The sequence below is a fragment of the Elephantulus edwardii genome, unplaced genomic scaffold (genome assembly GCF_000299155.1).
Source record: "Elephantulus edwardii isolate Elephantulus edwardi_28Jun2011 unplaced genomic scaffold, EleEdw1.0 scaffold00162, whole genome shotgun sequence".
Classification (NCBI taxonomy): Eukaryota; Metazoa; Chordata; class Mammalia; order Macroscelidea; family Macroscelididae; genus Elephantulus; species Elephantulus edwardii.
The window spans coordinates 2,645,960-2,673,809 of record NW_006399912.1 but is presented as its reverse complement, the minus strand read 5'-3'; the positions used below and the strand labels follow the sequence as shown (position 1 = coordinate 2,673,809).

At 54.0% G+C, this 27,850-nt stretch overlaps 2 protein-coding genes across 2 annotated transcripts in view; one reads left to right on the top strand and one right to left on the bottom strand.

Annotated features, from left to right (window-relative positions):
* PMM2 (phosphomannomutase 2) overlaps positions 1-5,171 on the top strand; it is a 27,715-nt gene extending 22,544 nt beyond the window's left edge. The window contains exon 8 of the mRNA XM_006895219.1: positions 5,070-5,171. Within this exon, the coding sequence (XP_006895281.1) occupies positions 5,070-5,171 (102 nt within the window). The remainder of the gene's footprint in view (positions 1-5,069) is intronic.
* Positions 5,172-11,475: 6,304 nt separating this feature from the next.
* CARHSP1 (calcium regulated heat stable protein 1, 24kDa) lies at positions 11,476-26,678 on the bottom strand. The gene is made up of 5 exons (XM_006895218.1): positions 26,655-26,678; positions 22,494-22,502; positions 14,607-14,771; positions 13,648-13,770; positions 11,476-11,638 (listed from the first exon to the last, which is right to left on the bottom strand). Exons 3-5 carry the CDS (start codon positions 14,762-14,764, stop codon positions 11,476-11,478), a joined length of 444 nt encoding a protein of 147 aa, XP_006895280.1. The 5' UTR covers positions 14,765-14,771; positions 22,494-22,502; positions 26,655-26,678.
* Between the last annotated feature and the right edge of the window lie 1,172 nt (positions 26,679-27,850).

Here is a 27,850-nt window from a genome sequence, read left to right as displayed (position 1 = left end):
CTGTGCTCGTGCAGCATGAAGGAGCCAAGGCAGTCCCGTTTCCCTTTCCAGGCAGTTTAGTTAGGACTCAGGCAGTGACTTCCACAGTGACACACAGCTAGTGACAAAGTAACTGGTACTAGAACAAGTTTGTTTAAAAAAGCAAACTAGTTCGAATCCACCAGATGCTCTGCCGGAAAAGGAGGGACAATTTCCTCCTGTACCAGTCAGATCTGATTTGACGGTACATGCACAAAAAAATAATAAAAATAAAAATAAAAAAAAGCAAACTAGTTACTGGTCACTTCTGATTTAAAATAATTAAGCTGCCGACCCCACACGGTGTGGATGTGCTAAGAAGTTGCCTCGTCCTCCCATCTTGGTGCCATTTCTTACCTGGAGAAGGAGAGGTCACGGGGACAGAGCCTCCTGTCAGGGTGACCTTCTGCTCTAGTAGGCTGCATAGCCATCTCAGCGCTGACACAAGGAGGTCCAGCTTTTCTTCTCCCTACCCCCCCCCCTTTTTTTTTAATTGTTTTGAAGAACAGCAGTTTATCTTCTGAGTTCTGAAGATAGACAGTCCAGATCAGAGTCTGAGACATGTTGATTTTTTCCCTGATTGTGAGCCCTGGTGTTCCTGGATTCCCTTGTAATCCTCACCTGCATCTTTTCTATCATCCATGTGCACTTCTGTGTCTGATCTGCTTTTTTTAAAAAAAAGCTCAATAGTAATTTTCAGACCCATCCTCTTTGCTTATGATCTAAATAACAGCAAAGAAAAAGCCTACTTCTAAACAGCATTCTCTCCACACCTACTAGGGTTAGGATGCACACACATATTTTAGGAAGAGGCAGTTTACTTTTTATTTTTACCCTTTACTTAACTTTTATTTAATTAAGTGAAAGTTTACAGAGCAGACTAGTGTTCCTTTCAACCATTCACACACACCTTCTGATGCTAGTTATAATGCCCACGACATAACTGCACTCTTCCGGCTTCTTCCCTGTGATTCTCATTTCCAGTAATCTTTCTGTCCTACCTCTTCCTGCCTTTTGCACTTTCTCCCCGGGCAGATCCTGTCCTTTCTATCTTGGATAATTGGTTGTTCTGAGGAGTGCATGAGTCCTTGGTGGTAGTCATCTAATTAAGGCCTGCCTATCGTTTGGCTGTAAGTTGAGCCACAGGGGTGAGTACTGTTTGAATGTGACTCAGAGCCATAGTCTCGAGGTTTCCACCAGCTAGAGTGTAGTTGTTGAGATCATCAGAAATAGACTTCTTAAGTTTTCTGTTGTGTTACCATTGCTGCCAGTGTGAAGTCACAGTTCAAATCCATCTGTTGCTCCGTGGGAGAGAGATAGACAGTCTCCTTTTGTGTGATTCAGTGCCTCTGAAAACCCGCTGGAGGGTCAGCTGTGAGTCAGTTCTGACTCGACAGTAGGTAACATCAACATTTTAAGACAAGTATGCTTTATTGAGCTCCCTCCCAGTCCATTTCCACCTTCTCGTATTTTCCTTCCCATTGCTTGCTGCACACTAACTGGAAACGGGAGTCTGTGCTTTCTGTCACTCAGGCGTCACTGAGCCCACTGCTTTCCTGGTGGAGGCACCGGAGGATTTGTTCTCACATTTTACTGTCACCAGAACAATGTGGTGAGCGTTCCTGGGGGCGCTTTCCGGGGCTGGTTTCTGAGGAATGAGAATTAGCAATGCAGCAGCTGAACCTCTAAAGACAGTGTCAGCATTCGAAATCCAGGCGCGGAGCAGCCCCCAGGGCTGGCTTCCAGCTTTGCTGCGTCCTAGATGACTGATGTGTGGAAAGCCGTTTTCTGTGTGGAGCTTGGCACATTTTGGCTGCATTCCAGGTCCCTGCCCCAGCAACGCGACCTCCCTCCAGGGCTTTGAGGTGTCACAGCGGTGCCCCCTGCTTTGAGCAATCAGCAGAGCAGGGTGAAGAAATAAGGCATGAGCTGGGCTTTGCACAATGCTTGTCAGTCCCAGAAACCCCCGAGCCTTCCCTCAGCCACAGCAGCCGGCATCTGTGGGAGGCGTGCTCAGAGCTGGGTCCCCTCCCCGCGGCTCTGTGTCCCTCAAATCCACCAGCAGGACGGCCTTTGCTCATGTCGTGCTTTCTAGACAAGTATCTGAGCCATTCCACTCACTTTGTGCGTGTCCATGACTGAGGAGTTATATTTGAGTGTTCCACTATAAATCACATACAGAACACGGATGCAGAGGGGTCCTGGGGGTGCAGTGGTTAACGCTTCCTGGTTTGGACTCCCCTGGGGGCTCAGCAGGGGAATGGCCTGGTGATCTACTCCCGTAAAGACTTCGGGGCAGTCCCAGGCTGTCGTTTGATTAAGAAGTCGCCTGACAGCACCCCATGACACTGGTGCACTTGTGAAGGGCGGTTTTGGGTGAGGAGGTGACCTGCCCTGCTGGAGGATTAGCTAACTGCAGTGTGGGCCATGCGCTCAGCAGGGCACCATGGGCTGTGACAACTGTCCACACCAGGACTGTGCCCACCATCGCTGTGCCTTTGTGGGCCGGACGACATGTGAGCAGCAGGGGATGACCAGTCCGCAGCACTTCCCAAAGGTGGGGAAATCACTGCCCGTTTGTGGTAAAATGGTCTGAAAGGATGCAAAACCAGCAAATGACACTGAGTCCTGGGGACGCCTGGAGGGAGATGCAGTAGCACTAAGATGTAGGGCTCTTTAACTATAAGAACGTTTTATTTCCTGAAAGCTGAGTTTTGAAAGTATAAACAGAGAAAGAAAGCAGCTTGTATTTTCCAGCTCTGTGGTGTCTCTAGGGTCCCCGGGAGCCTGAATCAGCTCCAGGCAGTGGGTTGTTCAAGTGGAACAGACTATGGTCCACATCCCTCTCCTGCCATGCATTGGCAATTGGGTTTTTCTGCGTCACATGTGACACTTTGACAGCGGACACCCTGGCCCTTTGTCTGAACCTGGGCAGCATCATGCTTTCTCTCGGACCCTGGCCTTTGAGAAATATAAGTATTAATTGCCGGTCCTTTCTACGCCCCAGCTGAGGCTCACAGGCCCAGGGCGATGGGGGTGTACACATCAGTGAGAATGTGATCCCTCACTCATTCCGTCTGCCTGCTTGCATCGTCGCTCTGGGAAACGAGGCTATTGTTCTGGGAAGGCAGGGGGAGGCTGGGCTCCCGACCGGATTCTGGTATCTTCAGTGCACATGCAGATCCGGGATTTGAAACGTCCTGTTCCCTAAGCCTTGTTATCCTAGCGGCCAGTGCTTTCACCAGCTCAGCACGTCCAGTCGGCTGCTCCCACCTCACCTGACCTGACCCGACCTGCAAGCTCAGGGGTCCAGGAAGGAAGCCCCCCTCCCCTGAGAGTCACAAAGGAGAAGGCAGGGAGAAGGGATGGTGGTGTTGGGGGTGCAGATGTTCTTTTGAATCTGACATTGAGCGGGGCCTGGCTGGCCAGGGGACACACTCGTCCTCCCTGTTGTCCTGTTGCTTGTCGGCATCGAGTGCATGCCCTTCAGGACAGGTGGACCCTAAGCATTACTAGCATCAGTGCACATGCACCGGAAGTCGGTCCATATGGGCACTGCCCTGACCCGTCAGAAAACAGGACACTGATGCCACACGAACAGTTTATCAGTACACAGCTGTCCCCTCATGGGACAGTGACCGCTGTCCCTGGACTAGCATAAACCATGCCTGCGTCTGAGATGGCTCTCACAGTGCTGATCTGTCCGGGCCCCTCCCCTTCCTGTGTCCCCCAGAGAGATCCATCATCAGATCTCACTTGTGCCCAGCTTGCAGGCATCCAGTGGCTCCCACTGCCCTTCCAGTAACTCCAGGACATGCCCAGCTTTGAAGATGCAGGCTGTGTGATGACAGGGCCACTCCCCACCTGGTCCCCACGATGAGCTTCACCTCCACCCGGCAAATGAGATGTCGAAAACAGTAGTGGGAACTGCTTTTAAGACACTATCCCGCTTACCTACAGACTTGAATCTTCTCTCCGTACTGGCTTCCCTGGGGAAAGCTGCTGGCCCCACCACCTTCATCACTGTGATTGGTGCCTTCAAGACTGTGCTGACTCACGGTGACCCCCAACACGCAGAATACAAACACCCGGACAGGTTCTCAGGCTGCTGGCCTTTCAGACACTTGGCCGCCAAGTCCTCTGGGAGGATTTGAACTGCCAACCTTGGGTTTTGGGGGATTTTCTTGCTAGCAGTTGAGTGCTTAACCAATTTTGCTGCCCATTTTTCCAAGGGTCCTTGTAATCTGCCCATCCCATTCTATGAGGAAAATATGGATATTCCTAAGGAAAATTAGCAGTGGTCTCAACAGGGTGGGTAGCCAGTACCCATCTAACCCGATACCAGGGGTCCAGATAGGTGGCCAGGGTGACATTGGTGGGGCAGAACCTCCTCATCCCTCTCCCGGAGGTGAAATTACGTGTGGAAACAGCAAGCTGGTGGCCTCAAGGCAGCGCTGACCTGGCCCTACTCTGAGTCCTTTCCAGGCCACCTCTCCTCACTACCAATGTCACAGCCTCACCATGGGCAGAACCAGGGCCTGAGCGCAGGCCATCAAGGGCCAGCCCCCTGTCCAAATGTCAGTGAGTTAAAAGTTGAGTGCCCCATGTCAGTTCTCATTAGCCACCTCTAAGAGGCTCGGGCTGCGCCTGGGCTGTGACCAGGGCAGCGCGGACGTACAGGGTATATACATCATCACAGAAAGTTCTGGCTTGCCCGCTGGGCACCGCCCTGCATCTTGTCAGGAAGCCACACTTGGCACCAGCCAGAGCCGTGAGGCTTCTGTCACCTGTCGTGCCTGCTGCTGTCTTTATAGAAAACCCGCCTCAGACAGGCCTTGGGTGCTTGTGGTTCCTTTCAGAGGCGTAATTGCGGGTTTTGCACGAGCTGCAGTTCAAGGAGAGGGCAGCGGCTGTGCCCTTCCTCCTGGAAACTGGCTGAGCAGGAGGCTGGGACTGTCAGGTCTGGACGTGCTGCGTCAGGTGCCCCCAGGGTTGCTGCACTGGCCCCCTCAGCAGATGGGAGGCCCCAGCCTTGCTGTTTGTCTTCACAGGGTGGGAACGACCACGAGATCTTCACGGACCCCCGGACCCTGGGCCACACGGTGACGGCGCCCGAGGACACGCGCAGGATCTGCCAGGGCCTCTTCTTCTGAGGGTGCCATCCCATGCCAGGCCTGGTCCCTCCCTCCCATATGGCACATCCCAGCCTGCCACTGGCTCTCCACATCACACAGGAGCTGATGGTGACACTGCCATCAGGGGTGCAGATCACACCCCCCCCGCCTCCAAGCCACCCCAGGAGGAGGATGGACAGATCCTAACAGACTCAGGAATACCTCAGTAGCTGACTGTCTCCCACCCCAGCCCGACCCTGACTCCACCCCCCCGCTCCTGCACGGGGACCTCTCTGACCCTGGGCCTGTGGGAACATGGATGGACTCCCCACATCGATATCATGGAGGGACTTGGAAGGATGGAACGTTTCCTGGGACAGTCTCCCTGCACAATGGCATGATGGGGGCCCAGAAATCCAGGGGCCCATGCTGAAGGCTGGGTAGGATTCTGGGTATGCTCTGATTCTAGCCCCGTTTCCATCTGTTTAACAGGTCAGGCAGCTTGGTGGTGTGGCCTCTGTTCTCACACTGGGGCTGGTGAGGAAGTGGCCCACACCTTGGGATTGAGAGCCCTGGCAGATGGGCCTCGGGGTGCTGGTTACCTTAGAGCTGCAGGCTGCTTCCCCAGAAGAAGTACGTTCTCAGTGGCCCCCCAGGCACCTCACCTGTCTCTCAGGGACTAAGGGGAGGCCTGAACCTCCCACAGGAGCAGGAGATGGCATTTAAGCCCTGCTCAGTGTGTGCCCAGGCTTAGTGTCAGGTGTAAAGGGTGGGAACCAGGGAGGGAGAGCAAGGCCTGGGCCAAATCACTGGTCGTGGACAGGGACCCCTTCCCAAAGAAACGGTTAACCTTCAGCGTTTGCACACAGGACCTGGTGTCCTCTGGGTTCACAGCAGGCTCCTCCCAGGCTGCACTCTGACACCACCACCCCCACCCATCAGGCTGCACTTTCTCAGCAATTCCCAGGACGCAGATGGTATGGTTTTGCTAATGATACTGTAATGACTTTCCAGAATGAAAAGTAGCAAATTAAAGTGATTTTAATTGTTTTCAGCCAAAATCTCCCAGACTCCCCGTTTTTGGTGGTGGTTGGGTGTTTCCCAGTCCGATGACTGTGGGGTGGTCAGCTGCAGATTCACCCCTCTGTGCTCATCTTCTGGAAGGAATCCCCGCCCTTCAGGGAAGCTGAGCACGCGTGCACACACACACACACACACACACCCCGCTTCCCCTGATCTGGGGTCCTGGCAGCACGATGGATCAAGCCATCCCCACAGTCCTGCCGTGGACTCCCCTCACACACACCCCTCCCTGAATATGGGGTCTTGGCAGCACAGAACCACGCTGTCCTCACTGTCCTGGCGTGGACTCCCCTCACACTCTCCGATCTGCAGTCTTCACAGCACAGAGGACCACGCTATCCTCCCTGTCCTGGCGTGGACTCCCCTCACACACGCCTCCCTGGATCTGGAGTCCTGGCAGCACAGGACCGCGCTGTCCCCACTGTCCTGGTGTAGACTCCTCTCACACACACACCCTCACTGAAAGCCCTGGAAGTCTCGTCTTCAAAGTGGGACTCCTCCCAGCCTGTTTGACAGGTGGCAGGAAGTGGCCACTATGTCACCACCTGCCCAAGGATACACTGCAAGGACCAAAGCCAGCAGGCCTGGGCTGCCCTCCCCCCAGACTCCCACCTCAGTCGTCCCTCCCCCTCCTCTTTCTCCCCAGGATTGCCCCTCCCCCTCCTTCCTGTCATCACATTCCACCCAGTCCATCCTCCTCTCTCTGGGCATTCCATGACCCAGGCTGGGCAGCAGGGGGCTGGGTAGGGAGTAATAGTGGGCTCAGCACTTGTCCAGAGCCCCGCCCCACGCCAGGTGCTGTTCCTGGTGCTCCCCCACCAAAATCTGGAGCAGGGCAAATAGGCTCAGATCTCAGTTCTGCGGCCCACTAGCTGCAGGCCCCCCACCCCTGGCAGCTCCTGTGCGCCTGGCTTTCCCTGTCAAGTGAGGTACAGTTCCCAACATGTGGAACTGAAACGCAAGAACATGTCATCAAAGCACTGAAAACAGCAGGTTCACTATTGACTAGCTCGGGTAGCACCATCAGGAGCCCGACATGCAGGTGAGGACCAGGGAACATAGCTCCACAGGACCCCCGAAAGACAGACACTGTCAGCTCCCACACAGGTATGACGACCCTGGCTCAGGGCAGGATGGAGGGCCAATCTGCAGTAACTTGAAATCGCCAGGCCTTTCTTCTGAGGCCCCTCTGGGTAGATTCAAACCTTGCATTCTCACTTGGCGGCACTACCATCTGTGCCCCTCGGGGGGCCCTGCCCTGTTACTTTTAACCCACGAAACAAGCTATTCCGTGGGCCTGTGGAGCTCTCAGGTAAAAGACCAGCACAGAAATGTCCAGACAGTACTGAGCATAGGGCCCTCAGGAGTTTGAAAACACACACACAGCGCCTCAAAACACCAGGGCACTAGAAAGAAAAGCAGGTTTGAGTGGAGGGCGGCCCTGGCATCCTAGAGAGAAGCCTGGGGGGGCCTCAGGAAGGCCGGGCCGAGACAGGCTGCTGGGCAGGGAGTGACTAGAAGGGCCAGGCAAGGCCGGAGATGGGAGCCAGGCGGCAAGGTGTGGAGATGGCCTTGAGTCATCGCCTCCTCTGAGGCGGCTTCTCCTCGGATGAGCTCCTGGACCCCCGCCCTCAGTCACCCCCAGGTGACCCGCCCCCCCAGTCAGGTTCCACCCGCACGGTGCCTGCCACACCCTCCTGTCCCCTGAGAGACACTCCGTGCTGTAAGTGGGAGTCTCACTCACTGTGCTCTGAAGGCCTCCTTCACCTCCTCCCTAAGCAGGTTAGATGGGTTGGGTGTGGCTTCACCCTCCCACATACCCAACAGCGCCCTGGCATCACAGCACACGTGCCCACCATTGCACCCACTTCCCTTGGGAAACAGTGGAAGCAGCATGAGGATCCAAAGTCCCCGGGAGGTGTGGTCTCTGCCCATTCCACACACACACACCCCCACACACACCCAGGGTCCCCAGGAGGTGGTCTCTGCCCATTACACACACACACACCCCCACACACACCCAGGGTCCCCAGGAGGTGGTCTCTGCCCATTCCACACACACACACCCCCACACACACCCAGGGTCCCCAGGAGGTGGTCTCTGCCCATTACACACACACACACACACACTCTTTTCTTTCCCAGCTCTGAATGCCTTTTCTTTCCAGGGTCCCTGGGAGGTGGTCTCTGCCCATTCCCCCCTCCCCCCCACACACACACTTTTATTTCCCCAGCTCTGAATGCGTTTTCTTTCCAGGAACTCTCTTGCCCCATCCACCCCCATTTAGTGAACTCGTTTTCTCCCAAGAGCTTTGTTCTCCCAGCTGCCTCCCAGGAGCCTGCCCTCCCCTCCAGGTGGCTTTCTTCAGACCTGTGGCACCTTCATGTAGAGCCCACTCCACAGGTTTCACGAGTTTGGTTGGGCTGCTCAGCTAAACAGAAAGGCCAGGAGTTCAAACCTCCCAGCAGCAGCTCTGAGGAATAAAGGTGTGGCAACGTGTCTCTGTCAAAGGCCCAGGGACCTCCTCAGCTCTCCCATGGAGGGGGCGCTTGGGGGTCAGAATGAACTTGAGGGCAGGGGGTGAGTGTGTAGGCTCCTGGGGGTGGGGCCAGTGCCTTCCTCTGTCCAATGACAGGCTGCAGCGAAGGTCTATGGAGTCAGCAGCTGCCTGCCTGCTGATAGCAAAACAAGTTCTCGTTCTCGCGGGACCGCAGACCCTCTCCCCCCACCACCACAGGGCTGCAGCAGAAAGGAGCTCTCTCTGACCCTAAAACCCAGCAGGCTGAATAAACAACAGGCTTGTCCACAAGTGACCAAGGAAATGGCCTCTGGTTTTCCCCCGTGTTGCAAAGCCACATTCCACAGTAAGCAATGCTACCCTCGCCAGTGATGACTAAGGGAACCTGGCCGGCTTACTCATCCCCCCAGACTGCAAAGCAGAATGGCTGGGTCAGCCTGCAGCGCGGAGACGCCCTTCCTTACCTGCCCTGCCCGCAGCACCAAGGGGACACTTCTAAGGAAGTCACAGGGACAAACAGCACACATTTAACAGATGTTTCCAGGAAAGCGGCTGACGGGAGGAGACCTGGACTTGGGACTCTTTAAGTTCTGGTCCCGGTTCTGGCTCCAGTTGCGCCTGCCTCTCCCATAGAGATTCAGGGAGGTTCCCCTTCTGTGAAGCTGTCGGTTCACTCGGAGATGGGGGGCAGTCTTGTCCAGCTGCAAATGCACCAGGCCTTGAACTCTCATCCTCCCTCCCTCCCTCATTGCTGTGGAACCAAAATTCATTGTTGAGCTTCCTGTGCGTTTCTGAGGCTGTAAATCAAACAGACTCCCCCCCCACACCACCCCCATCTTTCACTCTCGGAGTTGCTGGTGGCATCCAAGGAGCCTGTGACATTTGGGCCTGCAGCGAAGTTTGCTCCACACCACACCACCTAGCACCACCAGGGCCAGCCAGAAGGAACGTGATCACGTTTGGAGCACATGGAGCCCGCGGCAGACGCCAAAGGTCACCTCCAGCTGAACGAGAGGCCCAGCTCACTGGGCAGAATGCCCGCAATGTGGGACTCCAAGGGGTTGAACTTTGTAGCAAAGTCCTGGTTTCCCACGAGAGAAGAGAGCAAAACCACAGGCCCTTAAAGGGGTCTTGGTTGGTATGCAAGGCTCCAGAGCACATGGTCTGTACCCAAGGAGGAGACCTTGGGAGGGGGCCTGGTTGGAGAACACCCTAAGAGGGGAGGAGCAAGGCCACTCTGACCCGAAGGCAAAGCTGAGAGAGACACGCGGATGTCCTCCAGGGGACACCTAGCTAGCCAGTCACCATCACCCCATACCTGTAGAGATGGACCCGCGCTCCATGGGCTGCTCAAGTCTGTGACCTGTGGGAGGCAGACCACCAGGCCTTTCTTCCAAGGCACCTGAGTGGGTTCAAACTGCCCACTTCTAGGCAAGCAGTTGAGCACTTAACTGTTGGTGGCACCCAGGGGGGCCCTGAAGGGTCCCCTAAGGGGAGTGAGTGGGCTCCTGGGGACGGAACTGCCCTGATGAGTCTGTTCAGTGGCTCGTTGAAACACCCCACCAGTCATCGGCGACGTAGCTCCAGCCCTCACCCCCTTCCCCACAAAGCTATTCTTAGGATTAATTCAAAGAGGCCTCAATGAATCCCCCCTCTTCCACCAGGCAGCAGTGGTGGCATCTGCCCAAGAGCCACTGCTCCCAAGTGTCCCCTTTTGTGCGGTGACAGATGGACTCTTGACCACTCCAGGGCCACATCTTCCCAAACACCACCCGGCTGTTTCCATGTTGAAATCACAACCAGAGTCAGACCCAGTCACGGCAAAGAAAACCCCAAGTGCTTGTTTACTCAAAGCAGATTCACAGAGGTGCATAAACACTGGTGGCCTGGGCGGGAAGCCCCACTGAGTAAGAGAAAAATAATACACTCTTAAACATGTCTGCATGCAGGTTCGGAAGGACAGACCCCCAGGGGGCTTTCGCCTGCAGTTTCTGACTTTACTAGGCTGTCAATGTGCAAGCAGCCCGCTCTTTGCTAGGATTCCAAAAGATCTGGCTTTAAACAGACAGCCCCCCTCCCTCCACCCACCCCTCCCACACTCTCTACCGCCCCCCATCACACAACCCCACTCTCAAAAAGCCCTTCGACTCCAGACTCTCTGCACCAACTGCTGCAAAAATGTGAAGCCTTACTCCCCTCCCACCCAACCCCCTGTAACCAGCACTTCTTAATCCTAAACTAAAAAATTAGCAATAGAGGTGCCCCCCCAACCCCGACCGCAAGGCCCAGGGGAGAGATGGGGTGAAGCACACGGGTAGAGGGTCATTCAAGAGTCACACACAGACCCCGAGTGGGCAGAGGTGGGGCCTCTGACCCGCCACAACTGAGGACAAGGAACTGACGGGTGAACAGGCTTCTCTGGGCTCACCAGGGAAGGGTCATCAGACCCCCCGACCCAGGCTGGGTCGGACCCTCCAGTCCCCCCACCAGAGGGGCGCCTCTCTTTTTCAAATGCCTTTAATGCTTTTCAGATGGTGAGAGGTTGTTGCAATGGTCAGAGGTCGCACTGGTGGCTGAGACCACCCTCATCCCGGCCCGGCCCCCACACTGCTTCCACCCGAGAGGACCGGACTGGGATCGTGCTGCTCCAAAGGCCATGTGGTGCTGTGCGTGTCATCGGCACTCAGTCTTCTCCTCGTCCAGAGCCTCCAAAAGCCCAGGAGAAGGGGCGCTGGCATCTCCTAGGAACTGACGACGTGCCCAGACCAGGTCTCGTGCTTGGTGCCTGGCGCCAGGTGGGTGATGACCACTTCCACGGCCTGCAGCTTCTCGTTCTTGGGGGGGATGGAGCACATCTTATAGGTGACCTCGTCACCTTCCACTGGGACGTACTCTCCTTCCACGCTGTGGAGTGAGGGGGGAGAGCTCAGTGGGGTGGAGGCACATCAGGCCCCTCCTGGTCCCGTGCACCACCAGCTGGTTTCCAACATCACCCACCTGAACCACCAGCCCCTTCCCCAGGACCGACCCCTGCCCTTCTCCACTGGGGAGCGCCCCACCACTCTGCGGGCTGGAGTCAGGTAGAGGGGGATTTCTGTTCTCAAAAAAAAGTCAAGTGCATCTCCTCACCCCAGCTATCTGTGCACATGGCTTTGGAAGATGTAATTAGCAAAGATGAAGTCATATTGGAACTGGACAAGATTTAATCCATTATGACAGGTATCCTTACTAAGAGTTACAGAGACAGACACAGAGAGAGAAGACAAAGATGGAGACGGGATTAGAGTGGTGCAGCCCCAGGCCAAGGCAATGCGTGAGGCCATCAGAAGCTGGAAGAAGCAGGGAAAGGTCTATCCCATTGCGAGTTTGGAAGGAGCAAGGCATTGGCAGCTTCCTTCATTTCAGATTTCTGTCTCCAGACCCAGCGGAGATTTTCTGTTGTTTTAACCAGCTTGGTGATACTTTGTTAAGCTTGATTATAGCAGCTAGAGGAAAAGTCACAGGACCTCCCTCCCTCCCCTGGGAACTGGGCTGATAGGGGCTCATCCAGGCCATGTGTGCATGGGGCTACAGGCAGGAAAGAAGAACAGGGAATCATTCTGCATCAGACCGGATGAGCAGTCACAGAACGGGAAGCTTAGTTGAGAAGTGACTGGGCAAGGGCTTCTAAACTTAGGAAATTCAGAACCTGAGCTGCCTCTCCGTTCTTGAATTCCTGATACCCAGTGAATCTTCCAGAAAGTCTCTCTTGTGCTGAGGGCTAGTTCCCTAGTTCTCTCCTTTGGGACACTCCTCCCCCTTTTCTATGGGCCTGAGTCTCCACCACATTCACGATCGGACCTTCAGACTCCAATCCCTGGGGCAGCGAGCTCCCTGGGAAGTGGTTTGGTTTCACTGGAGAATTTTATTGCTGCTCTTTTTTCCCCTCTTTGCTTGGGCCACCAGGAGGCTCAGAAATCCATTTTATGGGGAATTGTATAGCAAATCACAAAAATAAATCAGAAGCAGAGGCAGGCACCCAAGTATCTCCTCCACCTTCCTGCTTTATCCCTTGTAACTGTTTCTTTCCTGTGGGGATTATGTTTGTCTCTTTGTAAACCACAGCTTCTTAGGAAGACGCCAATGGGTAAACAAACGCAGAGACACGCCCTCATACACTCAGGATGTTATCACTGCAGATCTTTTTCTGAGTCTGAACTGCACAGGTGGGTCTTGAAACAAACATGTAACAGGGCTGCAGAGAAGAGTGGAGGGAGGGAAACTCTCCTATCACATCACACAATTTGCCACAGAATAATCCTGTTTTTAAAAATGTGGTCCAATATTCTGTGCTGCTCAGGGACTGACTTTGTCTGTCCAGCCAGAAATTAAAGTTTTAGAGGGGGCAGAACTGGTGTGCACAAAGCCAAAGACAAGGGGTCTTGAGGTCACTGGAGAAGCAGACAGTGACTCAGGTGGTCCTCCTAACACCCTGCCTGGGACCCCAAGAGCTCCAGACACGCAGGAAGGAATTGTGTCAGTGAGCAAGGGGCAGGAGAAAGGGTCCAGCCCAGACTTCCTTCCTGGAGCAGCGGAGTGGCAGCAAATGCACTCAGGCTCACCCTCGTGGGTCTCTCATTGTCACACAGACACAGTCACACATGCACACTCTCATACATGCACCTATACACACAATGTACACACACAATCATTCACACATGCCAGTGACAACTCCAATGGGACTGTCCCCACCACCCCCAGCCTCATACATGGACACAGCTATGTAGAATCCCACCCCACCTCCGCCAGATGGAGTTACACAAGGACAGACAGCATCAGAGGACCAGTCAGGTGCCGAGTCACAGGCACCACTGTTGCCAGCATCCCAGTCACACACAGCCTCAAACCCCACGAAGCCGCCCTGGTTGACGTACTCTGAGATGTGCAGGAAGATGTCGGGGCCGCCATCGGCCGGGGTGATGAAGCCGTGACCCTTCGATCGGCAAAAGCATTTGCAGACCCCTTTGTAGATAGGGCCCTGGGAAGCCCTCACCGTCCTGAGGAGAGAGAGGTGTGAGGGGGGGACCCTGTGTCCCAGGCCAGCCCTCCTGGACCCCTGCGTGCTCTCTTGGGGCCCCTTCTCCCAGCCATCGCCCACACCTACACTCAGGAGAATTGAGCACCAGGGCCGCAGGGCACAGGTGCAACTTTGCAAGACATTCCTTCCACGTTCCCGAGGCCCAGCTCTGCCAGACAGACCCTCTGGATGATCCTAGCAAGATTGTGGGCCTTAGTTTCCCCTTCTAGAAAGAGGGAGTGGAACAAAAATATCTTGGCGTTCCTCGGGGAACTTATTAATAGCAACCAGTTAACAGCAGCATCCTCCACAACCCAAGTCCCTGCAGTGTGACTGTCAGACACTGGGGGGCACCGGACAGTTCCTCTGTTATCTCACGGCCACCTGCTACTGTCCTACTGTCCCCATTTTGCCATTGAGGACGTTGAGGATCCCAAGGCGAAGAGGCTTGTGTCTAGGTCAAGTCTAGGGATTCTAAGCAGGTCTCCAAACCCATTCACAGAAACAAGGCCAGCACACGTGTTGTATAGCAACCGTATCTTTTGCTCCAAGGATTTGCACCCAAAGTAAACAAAACAGTGCTGTTCCCTACAGAGGCGGTGGCTCAGGACAGGGCCTGCAGGGCTGGGGCCAGCAGCCTCTTGACTTCCCAGGACACCTCTCCCCAGTTGTCCTGTCCCCCACTCCCACCCAGCCCAAGACTCCCCATGTGATAGACAGGGAGACCTGGTGCCAGTCCCACTGTGAATCTCCCCCTGGGGGAGGAGACCCCTCTCAGCAACCCCCCACCCCTGCCTGGTCCAGTCTGAGACTCACGCAGAGAAGGTCCTCGTCCGGCGAGTGGGCAGTGGGCTGGGGACCACGTTGCCTCGCAGAGGGGACGGCGAGCGCTCTCGGCCCCTCGGGGTATCCAGCAGCCCAACTGACGCCTGGTGGGTGGGGGGCTGCGGCGGTGGGGGAGGCTCGGATGACATGGCTAACCTGGAGAGAGATGAGGGGGTGCTGTCAGGCCACGCTGGAGCGACCACCTGAGACCCAGACCTCAGAGGTGAGCGCTGCTGGGGCACCTGCTCTGGGATCTACCCCAGCCCCAACCCCTGTACCCAGGCTGAGGTCGCATGCAGGCATGCCAGACTGCCCCAAGGGTCAAGGATGGCATTGGTCCCCTCTACGTCCCAGGACTATGCACAGAATGCCAGCACCCTGTCGTTGCGAGGTGCTCTCACGTACGACTCAGCAACCCTCTGAACCACAGATCTGACCTCTGTCCTGTGATGTCCTCAACATCCCTGACACACTTGAGCCCATTGCTGTAGTCACTGTGTTGGTGGCCTTTTTCTCCCTCGCCGATCCATCTTTCCAAGCCCGATGTCCCTCTCTAAGGAAAACCCTCTCCTATCAACAGGCCCCAAGTATGACAGACACTTTTTCCAAGACATTTCTGGGCATTTAGAAAACAGTTATGCCAGGGTGCTCTGGTGGCGCATTCTACAGGGAGTTGAGCTGCTAATCTATAGGCTGCACCTCTCCAGTGGTTCAAATCCACTAAAGGATCTGAGAGAGCAAGTGGGGCAAGGTCCTCCCAGCCTCAGAATTCCAGCTATGAATCTGTTCCCACTCAGGGGTAACAAGTCAGTGACCGCATGTATGGAAATGATGAGGAGGGAATGAAGGTTAGAACAAGAGGGAGGAAGGAGGGAGGAGACGGGGGAGGGATTGCAGAGGACAGACAGATTTCCTCAGCCAGCGGGACTCCGGTCCCTAAAGGCCTCCCTGCGGTGCCTGGACACCAGAGGAAGTGCCAAGTGTCTGCCTCAGAGAAGCTCCTGGACACACACCCGACACGATCAACCCTGAGATCCAGGCCCCCAGCAGCTGTCCCAGGACTGGGTGGCCGGTCGGTCACAGGGGTCCCCGAAGGGCGAAGAGAGGAGGGGACATTTCAAAGGTCAGGATTCAGCATCGCCTGCTTAACTGATTCCCTCCAAGACTCTCACATGAGTCAGGGCTGGAGGGGAGGGCCCAGGCGATGGGGGCTTTGTAGCCTGGTGCCAACGGCAGGGCAGTGGTCATCGAACCCAGGCAGGAAAGGGGAATCGTGGTCTCAAGGAACCAGTCCCATCCCTGGGGTGTCTTTGCCCCTCTGGGACTGTGAACAGAGGCAGAGCTGTGATGGGGAGGACTTGTCCCCACCCAGGACAGAGGAGTCTCAGCTCAGCGCTCATCCAAGGTCAGCCTGAAGTCCAGGGCCACAGTCAGTGCAGACAGCCCAAGGCCACTTCACTAGATAGCCCCAAAGTACGTGGTTTGAACATGATAAGAACCACTGTCAGCCACAGGCTATTAGCTGCACATTCCAGCTCTACGGACAATTCTGAGAAAGTTCTGAGAGCTGTGAACAGTGTGTCTCTCCCCTGCCTCTCCCACTGACAGAAAACATAAGCACAAGCATGCGCGCGCGCGCGCGCGCACACACACACACACACACACCCCCAACTACACCATGCTGGACTTTCTGGCTTCCTCCTCCTGCTAGCAATCCCCCTGACAGGGCTCAGTCCACACCCCCAGAGCTAGGCTGAGTCCTCAGGGGGAGGGTCTCCAAAGGGCAGCCCCCCACCCTCTACAAGCTCCTACATTCCCGTCAGGTCACGGCTCTGTCATGCTAGGAGAAAGTGATATAGCTACCTCCCAAACCCCATCTTTTAACAGGGGACCACGAGGGGAGCCCCCACCTCATAGAGACCCCGGCTGGCCGGCTGGAGATCCGGGCTCCAGCATCACCCACCAGCACAGGTCATAGAGTCCTGGAATGTTCCAAGGCCTAGGGTTCCAGGCAGGGACCCCGCCCAAGTCCCTCCACACCCAGCAGAGCCAGGACAATGAGGGCTTCGTGGCAATGAGTGAGGCGGATGTCCATCTAGACCCTCTCGCCTGCTTCACCTCTGGGGGTCAGTCACACCTACAAGTTACACCACTCCCCAGCTGTGTGACCTCAAACGAGTTCCTCAGCCTCTCTGGGCCTCCGTGTCCTCACCTGGAAAATGGGGAATTATGATAGACCTGCTCTCACGCCACTGCTGACGGTGAAATGAGATCATACATGCCACACCCCTAGCAGAGGGAGCCCTGGTGGTGCTGTGGGCTAAGAGGGCAGATGCGAAGTCCAACGCAAGCAGTTCGATCCTGCCAGCGGCGGTGAGATATGGCAGGATCGGCGCTTGTTGTTAGGTGGTAACATGCCAAGTCAGTGGGGACCACGGTGGACCCGTCCCCAGCCCTGAGCCATGCTCACTCAGCTCTGTAAAGGCTCTGTGTTGCTCCCTCTCACTCAAGGACTGTAATCTCAGAAAGCCTAGAAGCCCAGGGAAGTTCCACTCTGCCCTGACCGGGTCACTATGAGTCACGGTCGACCAGACGGCAATAGCTGCAGGCAATAGCTGCACTCCACCAGTCTGGAACAGCACTCGGCGATTGTCAGTGTCACTAGGGAGTCTTACCGCCGACCCAAAGGCTGCGCCTCTCCTGAGGTTCAAATCCACCACTAGATCCACAAGAGAATGAAAATCAATCTCCATCAATCTCTTCTCGTGCAGTTTACAGTCTCGGGAAGCTGGGGGGGGTGGGGTGTCAGGGATGAGTCAGTTTGTCTTGGTGGCATTACGAGTTGATCACTGTGATTATAATCAATCATCTCCCCAGAGTCACTCAACAAGCACGTACCCGGTGGCCTTGTTTACAGCATTTCAGAAACAAAACAGAGGCAAACAAGCATAAATCATGACAGATTTCCAAAAGGACTGCAAAGAAATGGAATAAAAAGTCAGGGCAGGATGACACTGCATGAAGGCGTGAGCCAGGCCCTGCAGGATGAGAAAGCGACTCAATCCTGTGAGAGCCGGAGGATGGGTGGCTAAGGGAGCAGCCCGTGCAAAGGCCCAGGGGTGGGCAAGGGCCAGGGTGCTGGGATGGGCCTTTGAGACATGGGGGGGGGGTGAGGGGAGGAGATGCAGCAGGAAGGAGGCAGGGCCAGTTCTGTTATTAGGTGTCACTGTCACCAGCATCATCACATGCAATGTGCCCCTTCCTTTCTTGTCCCCAGGCCCCTGACTGTTCCTCCCACCCCCTGGCTTAATGAAGCAGGCTTGACTTGGAGGCCTCTTTCCCTCCAAAGGCATTCCACAGGCACAGCAGTTAAGGTTAGCTGCCAACCAAAGGGCTGGTAGTTTGAATCCCCCAGTTCTGAAACCTCCTCAGAAAAAAAAAATATGAAGCAGTCTGCTCCCATAAAAATTCTACTTACTACTGTTGAGTCTGAAGAACTGATGTGTATAGCAGACCCTCCAGGGGGTTTTTAGAGGCTTTAAATCTCATGGGAGGAGATTTCCCATTTTTCCTCCCATAGAGCTCCTCGTGGATTCAAACCACCTGCCTTTGGGTTGGCAGTGCAACTCTTCACCCACTAGACCACAAGCTACCTTGGAAACCCTGTGGTGTAGTTCTATTCTGTCCTATAGAATTGCTATGAGTTGAAAGTGAACTGATGGTAGTGGGGCTTGGTTCTCTCTCTCTATTCTCACCCCATCAGTCAATGCAAGCAAGCCTGAGACCAGCATCCTCCCACACGTCACCAAGGCTCAGCCCAGGAGCGGGCCTGGAGCAGGTACTCAGGCATATCCAGTGAACTGCCCTCAAATGAGCTCTGAACCAGCATTAGACCCAGCCAGCCGAGTACGCCACTCCGAGCTCCTTGTGTACACACACCCTGTGCACACATGCGCAGACACATATGTACACACATGCACGTACCATGTGCAGACAGACACATATGCATATAGTCAGATGTGTGTGCACAGATGTAATGAGCTGGGTGCAAGTGCACGTTCACATATCCAGATGACCTGAGCGTCTGCTCTCCTGCATGTGCAAACATAAATGCATCAGTCGAGCCCCATCATTCTTGCTCACTTGACAAGGAAAGAAACTGAGGCAGAGACAGCACAAATGATGGCAGGATGGGGAGACTGCTTTCCATGGACTGTCTGAGGGGGAAAAGGAGCTGGGGTGATTGCAGAGAAGTTACATAGAAATGACAAAATGTTTTAATATAAGTGATTCTTAGAAAGGTCACCTGGAGATCCTGTTAACATGTAGATTCTGATCTAACATATCTGGGGGGAAATGCAAATTCTCAGCAGAGGAACAAAACTGGAATGAGCCAGTTGGAAGCCCTGAGGGAAGCGGAGGGCTGGTCAAAATCCAGCTTTCAGGAAAACTGTGACCCAAGAGCTATTCACTGTCCCTGGACATAGGTGGGGCCAGGCCCACGGGCAGGGGCCAGGCAGCTGATAACTGCTATCCCAGTCAAGTATTCCACAGAAGAGGCAGGGCCCAGCGTCGGTGCCTCCCTGCACACTGTCATCCCTCAGCCCTGGGGCTCTCATCTGATCCCTAGGCCTCTGGTACTGCACAGTCAGAGCCAAACGTAAGGCCACAGCAAGGCTCATCTCCTGCGCAGACTATAATGAGAGTACATGGACATACGCATAAGGGTGTACGCACACTGACATACAGATGGACGCATGTGTGTTTACCTGCGTGTGTGCGTGTGGGGGTGGGGGTGGAGGTCTGCATGTCTGTTCACTCACAACTGTGCATGTGTTTATGTGTGCGCGCACACATCAGTGTATGTGAGCATGGACTGGCAGTGTCTTCACATGTTCACCCATGAGTGTGCATATAGTTTTGCACATATGTTCACCCATGACTGTGTGTGTTTATGCATGTGCACACATGTAGAAGTATAAGAGCATGGATGGGCAGTGTATGCACGTGTTCACCCATGAGTGTGCATATAGTTTTGCACATATGTTCACCCATGACTGTGTGTGTTTATGCATGTGCACACATGTAGAAGTATAAGAGCATGGATGGGCAGTGTATGCACGTGTTCACCCATGAGTGTGCATGTGTTGTATATGTGTGTCTGCATGCATGTTCACCCATGGTTGTACATGTGTTTCTGTGTGTACACACATACACCCTTGTAGATGTGGCAGTATCTTTTTACCTCTCAGTGTTCCTCTGTGTGTGTGTGTGTGTGATTGTGTGTACACACGTGTAGGTCTACATGTCTGTTCTGTTCTCTGGACCTATCCATGCATCTGAGCCCACACACAGGCTGTCCTGGCCTCCCATGGGCCTTGCACCAGAAGTCCTGGAGGAAAGGCACCCTCAGGATATCCATCTCCTATTTAGCCAGCAATTAAGAAGACTGATTTTAGGGGAGCTCTGGTGGCCTAGTGGCAAGGAGCTGCAACTACAATCCCAGAGGCGAACGGTTTGAATCCACCAGATGCTCTGCCAGGGAAGGAGGGACAATCTCCTCCTGTACCAGTCAGATCTGATTTGACAGTACACACACACAAAAATAATAATAATTAAAAAAATACATTAAAAAAAAAAAAGAAGACTGATTTTGTACAGGAAGTGGTAGAAACTGGAACAGGGGTGTTCTGCCCCAGAGAAGCTTCTAGTCACTGGGAGTTGGGGGTGGAACCACTGCTCTTGTAAACTGGAGGTGAGTGGCTAGCCATGCCCCCAACATGTGATTGGTGCCTGGCCAGGGAGGGGGCTGAGAGTCAGGAGGCCCCAGAGAGGCCTGGCAGAAGGGCCTGCTCCACCCTGGGAAAGGGCACGAGAAGGGGCCACAGTCCAAAATAGCCTGGGAATTTTCCACTTACCACCCTGTAGGTATGACATTGATTCCTGAGGCCTTGTTTTTTAGGGTGGTTTTTTTGGGCCAATTCTTTCAGAGCAGCTTGAACTTCTTTTTTCATCACCATAGACTCTTGCTCACACATTGTTTATGAAATTCTGTGTCTGCCAATTCCTTTTCGTACAATGACTCTGAATACTCTTTCCATCTTCTTTTAATGCTTCCTGGATTATTTAATATTCTGCCCAAAGCATCCTTAAGTATTGCAACTTGATGCTTGAATTTGTTCTTCAGTTCCTTCAGCTTAAGAAATGCTGAGCGAGTTTGCCCCTTTCGGTTTTCTGACTCCAGCTCCTTGCACATTTCACTGTAATACTTTACTTTGTCTTCCTGCATTGTCCTTTGGAATCTTCTGTTCAAATAGATGCTGCCCTAGATGTGCTCCCCAAGCTGTGCCAAGAAATCTGAAGGACAACCACCTGGCCTACTGACTGGAAGAGATCTTTTATTTGTTCCCATTCCGAAGAAAAGTGATCCGAAAGAGTACAGAAATTATCGAACAATATCACTGATATCACATGCAAGCAAGATTCTGCTAAAGATTATCCAAAACCGACTGGAACAGTACATCAACAGTGAACTGCCTGAAGTGCAGGCTGGGTTTAGAAGAGGCCTTAGAATTAGAGATATTATAGCTAATGTCAGATGGATCTTGGCCGAAAGCAGAGAGTACCAGAGGAATGTCTATCTGTATTTCATTGACTATGCAAAAGCACTTGACTGACTCTGAGAATAATGGGAATCTCAGAACACTCGATTGTGCTAATGCAAAACCTATACTTGGACCATGAGGCAGTCGTCAGAATGGACCGAGGAGACACTGCATGGTTCAAAATTGGGAAAGGTATGAGCCAAGGATGTGTCCTATCTCCGTATCTTTTCAATCTATATACAGAACAGATTATCTGGGAGGCTGGGCTCTATGAAGAGAAATGTGGCATCAGGATTGGAGGCAGACCCATCAACAATCTGCATTATGCAGATGACACAACCCTGCTTGCTGAAACGGAGGAGGACCTGAAGTGCTTGCTGCAGAAGGTCAAGGACTGCAGCCTTCAATATGGATTGAAGCTCAACATCAAGAAAATAAAGATTCCCACCACTGGGCCGATTGGCGCAACATAATGGATGGATGGTGAAGAGACTGAGCTTGGTACCAGCAGCCAAGAAATCAAGAGATGAATTGCATTGGGAAAGTCTGCTGTCAGAGACCTCGCCAAAGTACTGAAGAGCAACGATGTCAGTCTAGAGACTACGGTGCACCTGATCCAGGCCACAGTCTCTGCAATTGCTTGCTATGCATTAGAAAGTTGGACTATGACTAAGGATGATGAGCTGTGGTGCTGGAAAAGAGTATTGAATATACCATGGACCACTAGGAGAACAAACAGGTTCATCCTGGAGAGGGTGAAGCCAGCCTGCTCCTTAGAGGCAAGGATTCTGAAGCTTTGTCTGACATACTTTGGACATGCTGCAAGGCAGGACCAGTCCTTTGAGAGGGATGTCATGCTTTGGAGGGTGGAGGGACAGCGCTAGAGAGGAAGACCCTCTATGAGGTGGATTGATTCAGTGATTGGGGTAATGGGAGTAGGTGTGTCAGAGAGAATAAGACTGGCGCAGGATAGAGCAGGGTTTAGGGTTGTTGTACATAGGGTTGCTATGAGTTGCAGGTGACTCGTTGGCACATAACAACACCCTATAGGTGCTCCTGGAAGATTCTTGTGATTCACAGAGGAATGAGTTGCTCCTTAGGGTCAAGCTCTGGTCTCCTTGACCACATCCATTCCATAATGTTAGAACTCAATCCTGCCGGGCCCCGCACTTTCCATCTTCCCAGAAGGCATAATCACACCTCTTTGGAGGAGTCCCTGGAAGCCCACCCCATCAAAGCTGGTGGAACCCCCAAGACTGTGGCTCTGGGACACGCTGCAAACCTGGAATGGAACACACACACACACACACACACACACACACACACACACCTCCCCCGATCATCTGACAGCCAGACAAGACAGGTGTATAAAGTGAACAAAGACACTGGTTAGAAATGCACCCCACATTACAATCACCTTTATGAGACCGAAGGGGCCGCGTCTGTCCCCAAACAAAACCTGGCGCAGAGCGCAGAGAGTGGCAGAAAAGAATGAGGAATGGAAACAGGAAGCCCAGGGAGGAAGTAGGGAGCGTGCTGCTGCATTGAGGGGATTGCGACTGATGTTGTGAAACAAAACACGATACACTGAAAAGCGGAAAGTATTTGGCTCTGAAAACTTTCACTCAAACCACAGTCACTTAATTAAAAAAAAAAAGTCTATTTGGAGGCAGAAGCAGAGCAAACATTCAGGGAGGGCCCCCAGCTGTACCATCCACCATGCACACATTAGTGAGAGCCAGTCTGCAGCTCACTGTCCCAAAGCTCCACTCACAGTCCTTTCAGACCCCTTGCTGGAAGGCAGGGAGATGGGGCCGGGGCGCAAATGCTGGGTTCAAGTCAGATGCTTCATTCTGTACGTAACATTTCTGCAAAGCCTTAACCTCTCAGAGCCTGCTCTATAAAACTGGGTCTCCTTTCATTACCCTGACTGAGCTTAGCAGTGAGATTTCTCCCTACTTTACCTACAAGGCCCAGGGCCTGGACCCAGCAGTAGCTGGTGAGGGATGCTAGCTCATACTACCCCTGGTGGGGCAGAGAGCGATGTCCACTGCCCGCTAACCTCTGTGCCTGAATCCCCATACCCACCTGGTCTTTTATGAACCCATTTCACAGGGCAGGAAACTAAAACATGGAGAGGACGGTGTTCAAGTGCGCACTCAGATGGGGTCAGGCTGTGGTGGGCCCGCAACCCTCTATCAAGCAGCCGTGAGGGCCATGCCATGTTGCTGGCCCGCTGACCACCAGGAGCCGCACCTCAGGTGAACTGACTTGTCCACCTGGCAGAGACAGACTGGAACCCAGTGTGAGAGGATGGGTGAGTATGAGAGGGGCGGGGCTTCCGGTGAGGACAGGTTAGCCTAAAGGCCCTGGTACCTGCTGGGAAAATATTGGCTCCAGCGGGGTAGAAGCGACCCCACAGGGCGGAGGGGCAGGACAGAGGCGACCCTAGAAGGCAGAGGGGCGGAGCGCCTGCCAGAAGCTGATGGGATATGCGAGCTCTCATTGTACAGGGGGGAAAGGGGGTGAAGGGAAAAGAGAGGAGGGAGAAGGAACAAAAACAGAGAAGGCAGGGCGCCCCCAGTCCCACTCCAGCTTGCTTGCCAGGGGCATGAAAACCACCTGACAGGGGTAGGGGTCGATGCCCTCCCTGGGACCCCTTCCCACCCGGGGTCCTAAGTGCTGGGGAGACACCGGAAGCCCAGGGCAGGTTGTAGGCAGGTGGCAGAAGATATCCCATCCCAACCCTGGCAGCAGCCTGGCACAGTGGACAATCCAACAACTCCCACCCTCGGGCAGCCCTCCTAGGAGTGACCAGAATCTTACTCTGCATCCCGCCCTCCCCAATTCACTCACTCACTCATTACATGCGCCTTCCCTCCCTCAGTATCTGGTGGCTGAGACATGAGGCTAGAGTTCCTGCCCCAACTTTCCCCCTTCACCCATCCTCTGTGACCCCCAGCCAGTGCTCCCCTCTCCCAGCCTCAGTTTCATCACTTGTCAAATGGGACCCAGGGAACTTGGACGTGTTCCCCAGGGGCAGGCACTGCCCCATAGACATCACCAGCTCAGGCTAGGCTCAGATAATGGATCACATCACCCATGCTGGGGCTGTCAGGCGAGGTGTCAGCTAGAATAATCCTGCCCTCCATTCCTGTCCCTGCTGATGGGGCAGGAATCAAAGGCTCTGCTATTCTCTGGACTGACACTGGCTGCAGGTCAAAGATGCTTCCCTTCCACCAGGGCGGGCCTCAACCCCACCCCAAAACCCCAGGACCATTCCTTCCCCAGCAGTGCACCTCAAACAGGACCCCATCTTTGTACTGGAGGGGCTGCCAGCCCTGTAGGGGGCTGAGGGATGGGGAAAGGGGGGATACACCTTGGGGGTGCAGCACGAGGCTGGGGTGGGGCATGCGCAGTACAAGCAGTTTTAGAAGGCACCGTTCTAGGCAGGCCCTGAGCAAAAAGGGAGGTGGGAGCTCCAGGAACACCTCAACTTCCTGGGGTGTCTGATCAGTTCCCCAAGAGGAGGGAATGCTGAGTAGGGTCCTGAAGGACCACTTCAAGAGAAGGAGAGGTCATTTCCAGCAGAGGGGCCTGCAGCAGGGTGGGAAAGGGTGGGTGTGGGAGGGATGAGGTTGGCAGAGACCACTGAAGAGGGCTGTCCCCTCATCACAAAAAGCTGAAACGCTGGGGACTTAGACAACAGTGGAGAGTTGAGCAGATGGGTTTTAATGGAACACTTGCAAGCCAAGGATTGATGCGAACAGACTGCGTGTTTACAACTTCTCTCTGGCTTGGGAGTGAAGGAGGGATCGGATGGGCCAAGCGTGGACACAGAGCAACCAAAAAATAAAAACAGAGCGATTAGGAAGTGTAGTACTAGCGAGGGACATTGGTGTCATAGTCTAGTGCTAGATCCTAGGGACTTGAACTACTAACTCATAGGCCATCCTGCTCTGATGGTAAAATCACCAGAAAGGCCATCTATGCGATTTACCACCTCTCAAATCCAATCGAGGATCAGCTACTAGTCGTTTTGGGGTTTGGTTTTGTTTCTCCCCCCACCTCGTTTTAACGTCGAATCAGATCCGACTGACACAAGAGGAGATTGCCCCTCCTTCTCAAGCGGTGCATCTGGTGGATTTGAAACACGAGCCTTCGGGATTGCAGCGCAGCTTCTTGCCAGTAGACCACCAGAGCGTCCTACTATGAGCAAATGTTCCTCCAGGAACTAGCTAGTCGGCTCGTTCTATCCTTATCACACCCCTTTCTCATTGCTGGCGACTCAGAAGTGACTCACAGCTGATCCTCTAGTGGCTTTTCTTTTTCGGGAGGCTGTAAATCACAGGGGAGATTACCCATCTTTCTTCCTTGACGCGCTACCCGCTGGCGGATTCGAACTACCAGAGACAACTCCTTAGGACTATGCCACATTATATTGGTATCTATTGTTGTTTGGTGCCCTCAGATCGATTCTGGAGCACAGTGACAGAGAACTGCCCCACAGGGTTGAATTTCTAGGCTGCAAATCATTTGCCTGCAAAAATGCTGAGCGGGTCCCAAAAGCCAACTCTGGTTATGGTGTTTAACCACTGCGCCACCAGGGCTGCTGATCTCCAATTAACAGATGGAGAAACTGAGGCTGCCAGCTGCCACTTATTTCTTAACGAACCATCAGGGAGGGACTCTGCGTGGGAGGTTGATCTACGCCCTCCTGTCTCCTAAATTCACATTTACTCTAACCCCCAAAAAAGCAGGGGAATCAAAAGAGCGCTGCATTTCCGGCCTGCCAACCTCGGCCCGGGGGAGGGAGGCTGTGGGCGCGGGTGAAGTTTTCCTCCTCCGCCTCGGGTGCTCCCCATCCGGGCGCAAACACTCCAGGCAAGTGCGCCCAGTTGGCTCCTCCCTCCCCAGATGCGGCCAATAGTGAGGCGCCGGGGCAGTGCTCCCCTCCCCCTGCTGGACAGGCCACTCTTCCCCCGCGGAGCCCACAGCTGGCTAGGCAGGGGGGCACACGGCATCCGGCGTTCCCCGCGCCTCGCCCCACTGCACTGGGTCACCCCACGCCTGTGCAGCCTGCAGGCGAAACGGGCAGGGAAGGGGTCCAGAGGAGGAGAGTTTTCCCAGAACGCAGAAAACAGGTGGCCAGGCGGGAAGTACTGCCAGCCGTCTGCCTGGAGTCCCTCCTGCTGCTGCCACACCCACCCTTCCCATCAGGCTCAGGAGGCAGCTGGGGCATTTCCGAGGGGCCTGGAGCTGCTATCACCCAAGCCCCTGATGGCCAGCTAGAAGGGGCCAGCACAGGGGTTTGCAAGAGGGTCTTGGCGGCAAAGGCAACCGAAGCCCCAGTGAGTTTGTTTCTGGGGCCTTGAGAGTGAAGTTTCCTATACGCCCCTCCTGAAGCACCCCAAAAACTCCCTACCTGGTGAACCGATCCGCTCCGCCAGCAGCAAGGCTCAGAATGCGAGAGCAGAGCTGGGGCGGGGGCGTGGTCAGGGGGCGGACTAGTTGTATGCTAGGTCCCGCCCCTTCGTGGGCCTTCCAACCAATAAGAACGGCAGTACAGCAGGGGCGGAGCGGGCTCTCCACGGCCCTGCTCCAGGATCCGCCCCTGGAAACTCCCTGGCCAATGGGGACGGTGGATGCAGCCCGGGGAGACAGCAGTGGGGCGGGGCTAGACTTCCCGGACGTTACCTTTGTGTGGGCTCGGGGGCCCGGCGGGAGGCGGGGCGCAGGGCGGGGACCCAGCCTCTGGCCCCGGAAAAGTGGAGGAGTGACCAAAAAGAGACCAAGGAAAAACAAACAAACCATGATTTAGATGGAGAGAAAGAGTAAAAACTAATAAATGCAAAAAAGGAGGAGGAGCTATTGGTTTCTTTGTCCAGTTTTTTTTGTTTGGGTTTGATTTGGATTTTTCCATCTCTTTTCTTGCATCTTAAATCTCCTTTTCTTCCTTGAGGTCTCTGTCCTTTGGAGTTAATGGTATTATTTCCCAGTTTCCAGAAGGGAAAATTAAGATATAAAGTGCAAAGCAGCTCCTGAGCGCGAGCCTAGGCTAGAGTTACCATTTGAGAAAGGAAGAGAAAAGGCGTTCTGGTGGTGCCATGGTTAAGCCACTTGATTGCTAGCAGAAAGGCTGGTGGTTCGAAACCAACAGTAGCTTTTCGGAAGAAAGACATCCAATCGGCTTTGGTAAAGATGTATATCCCTAGAAACTCTATGGTTCTACTCTGTTTTTCAAGATATCTCTGAGTCTGATTTCACTTGAGGGCAGAGAAACTTCGAAGGGAAGGAAGATATTTCCTCCTAGCTCTCAAAACAATTACAGAATTAAGAATGACAGCCCCTCCCCCATCTGTCTCTCTTTCTGGTCCTCGGCTGTGACCTGGTCTCTGTCACCAAGCTGAGGGATCACTATGGAAAAGTCCCAGCAGTATTACTTGCATGCCCACAGTCCAGAATAAGAGCTGCATAGCAAAACGAATGGGGGGGGGGCTGGTGGGAGGGAGGAAATTGCGCAACAATGAAAGAGTATTTTTTTAAGAGAAAAGCGAATTAGAGGTAAGGAGGAAAATGTGCAACAGTGAACGAATGGAAATCCAAGTTTTCTGTAAACTTTCATTAAAG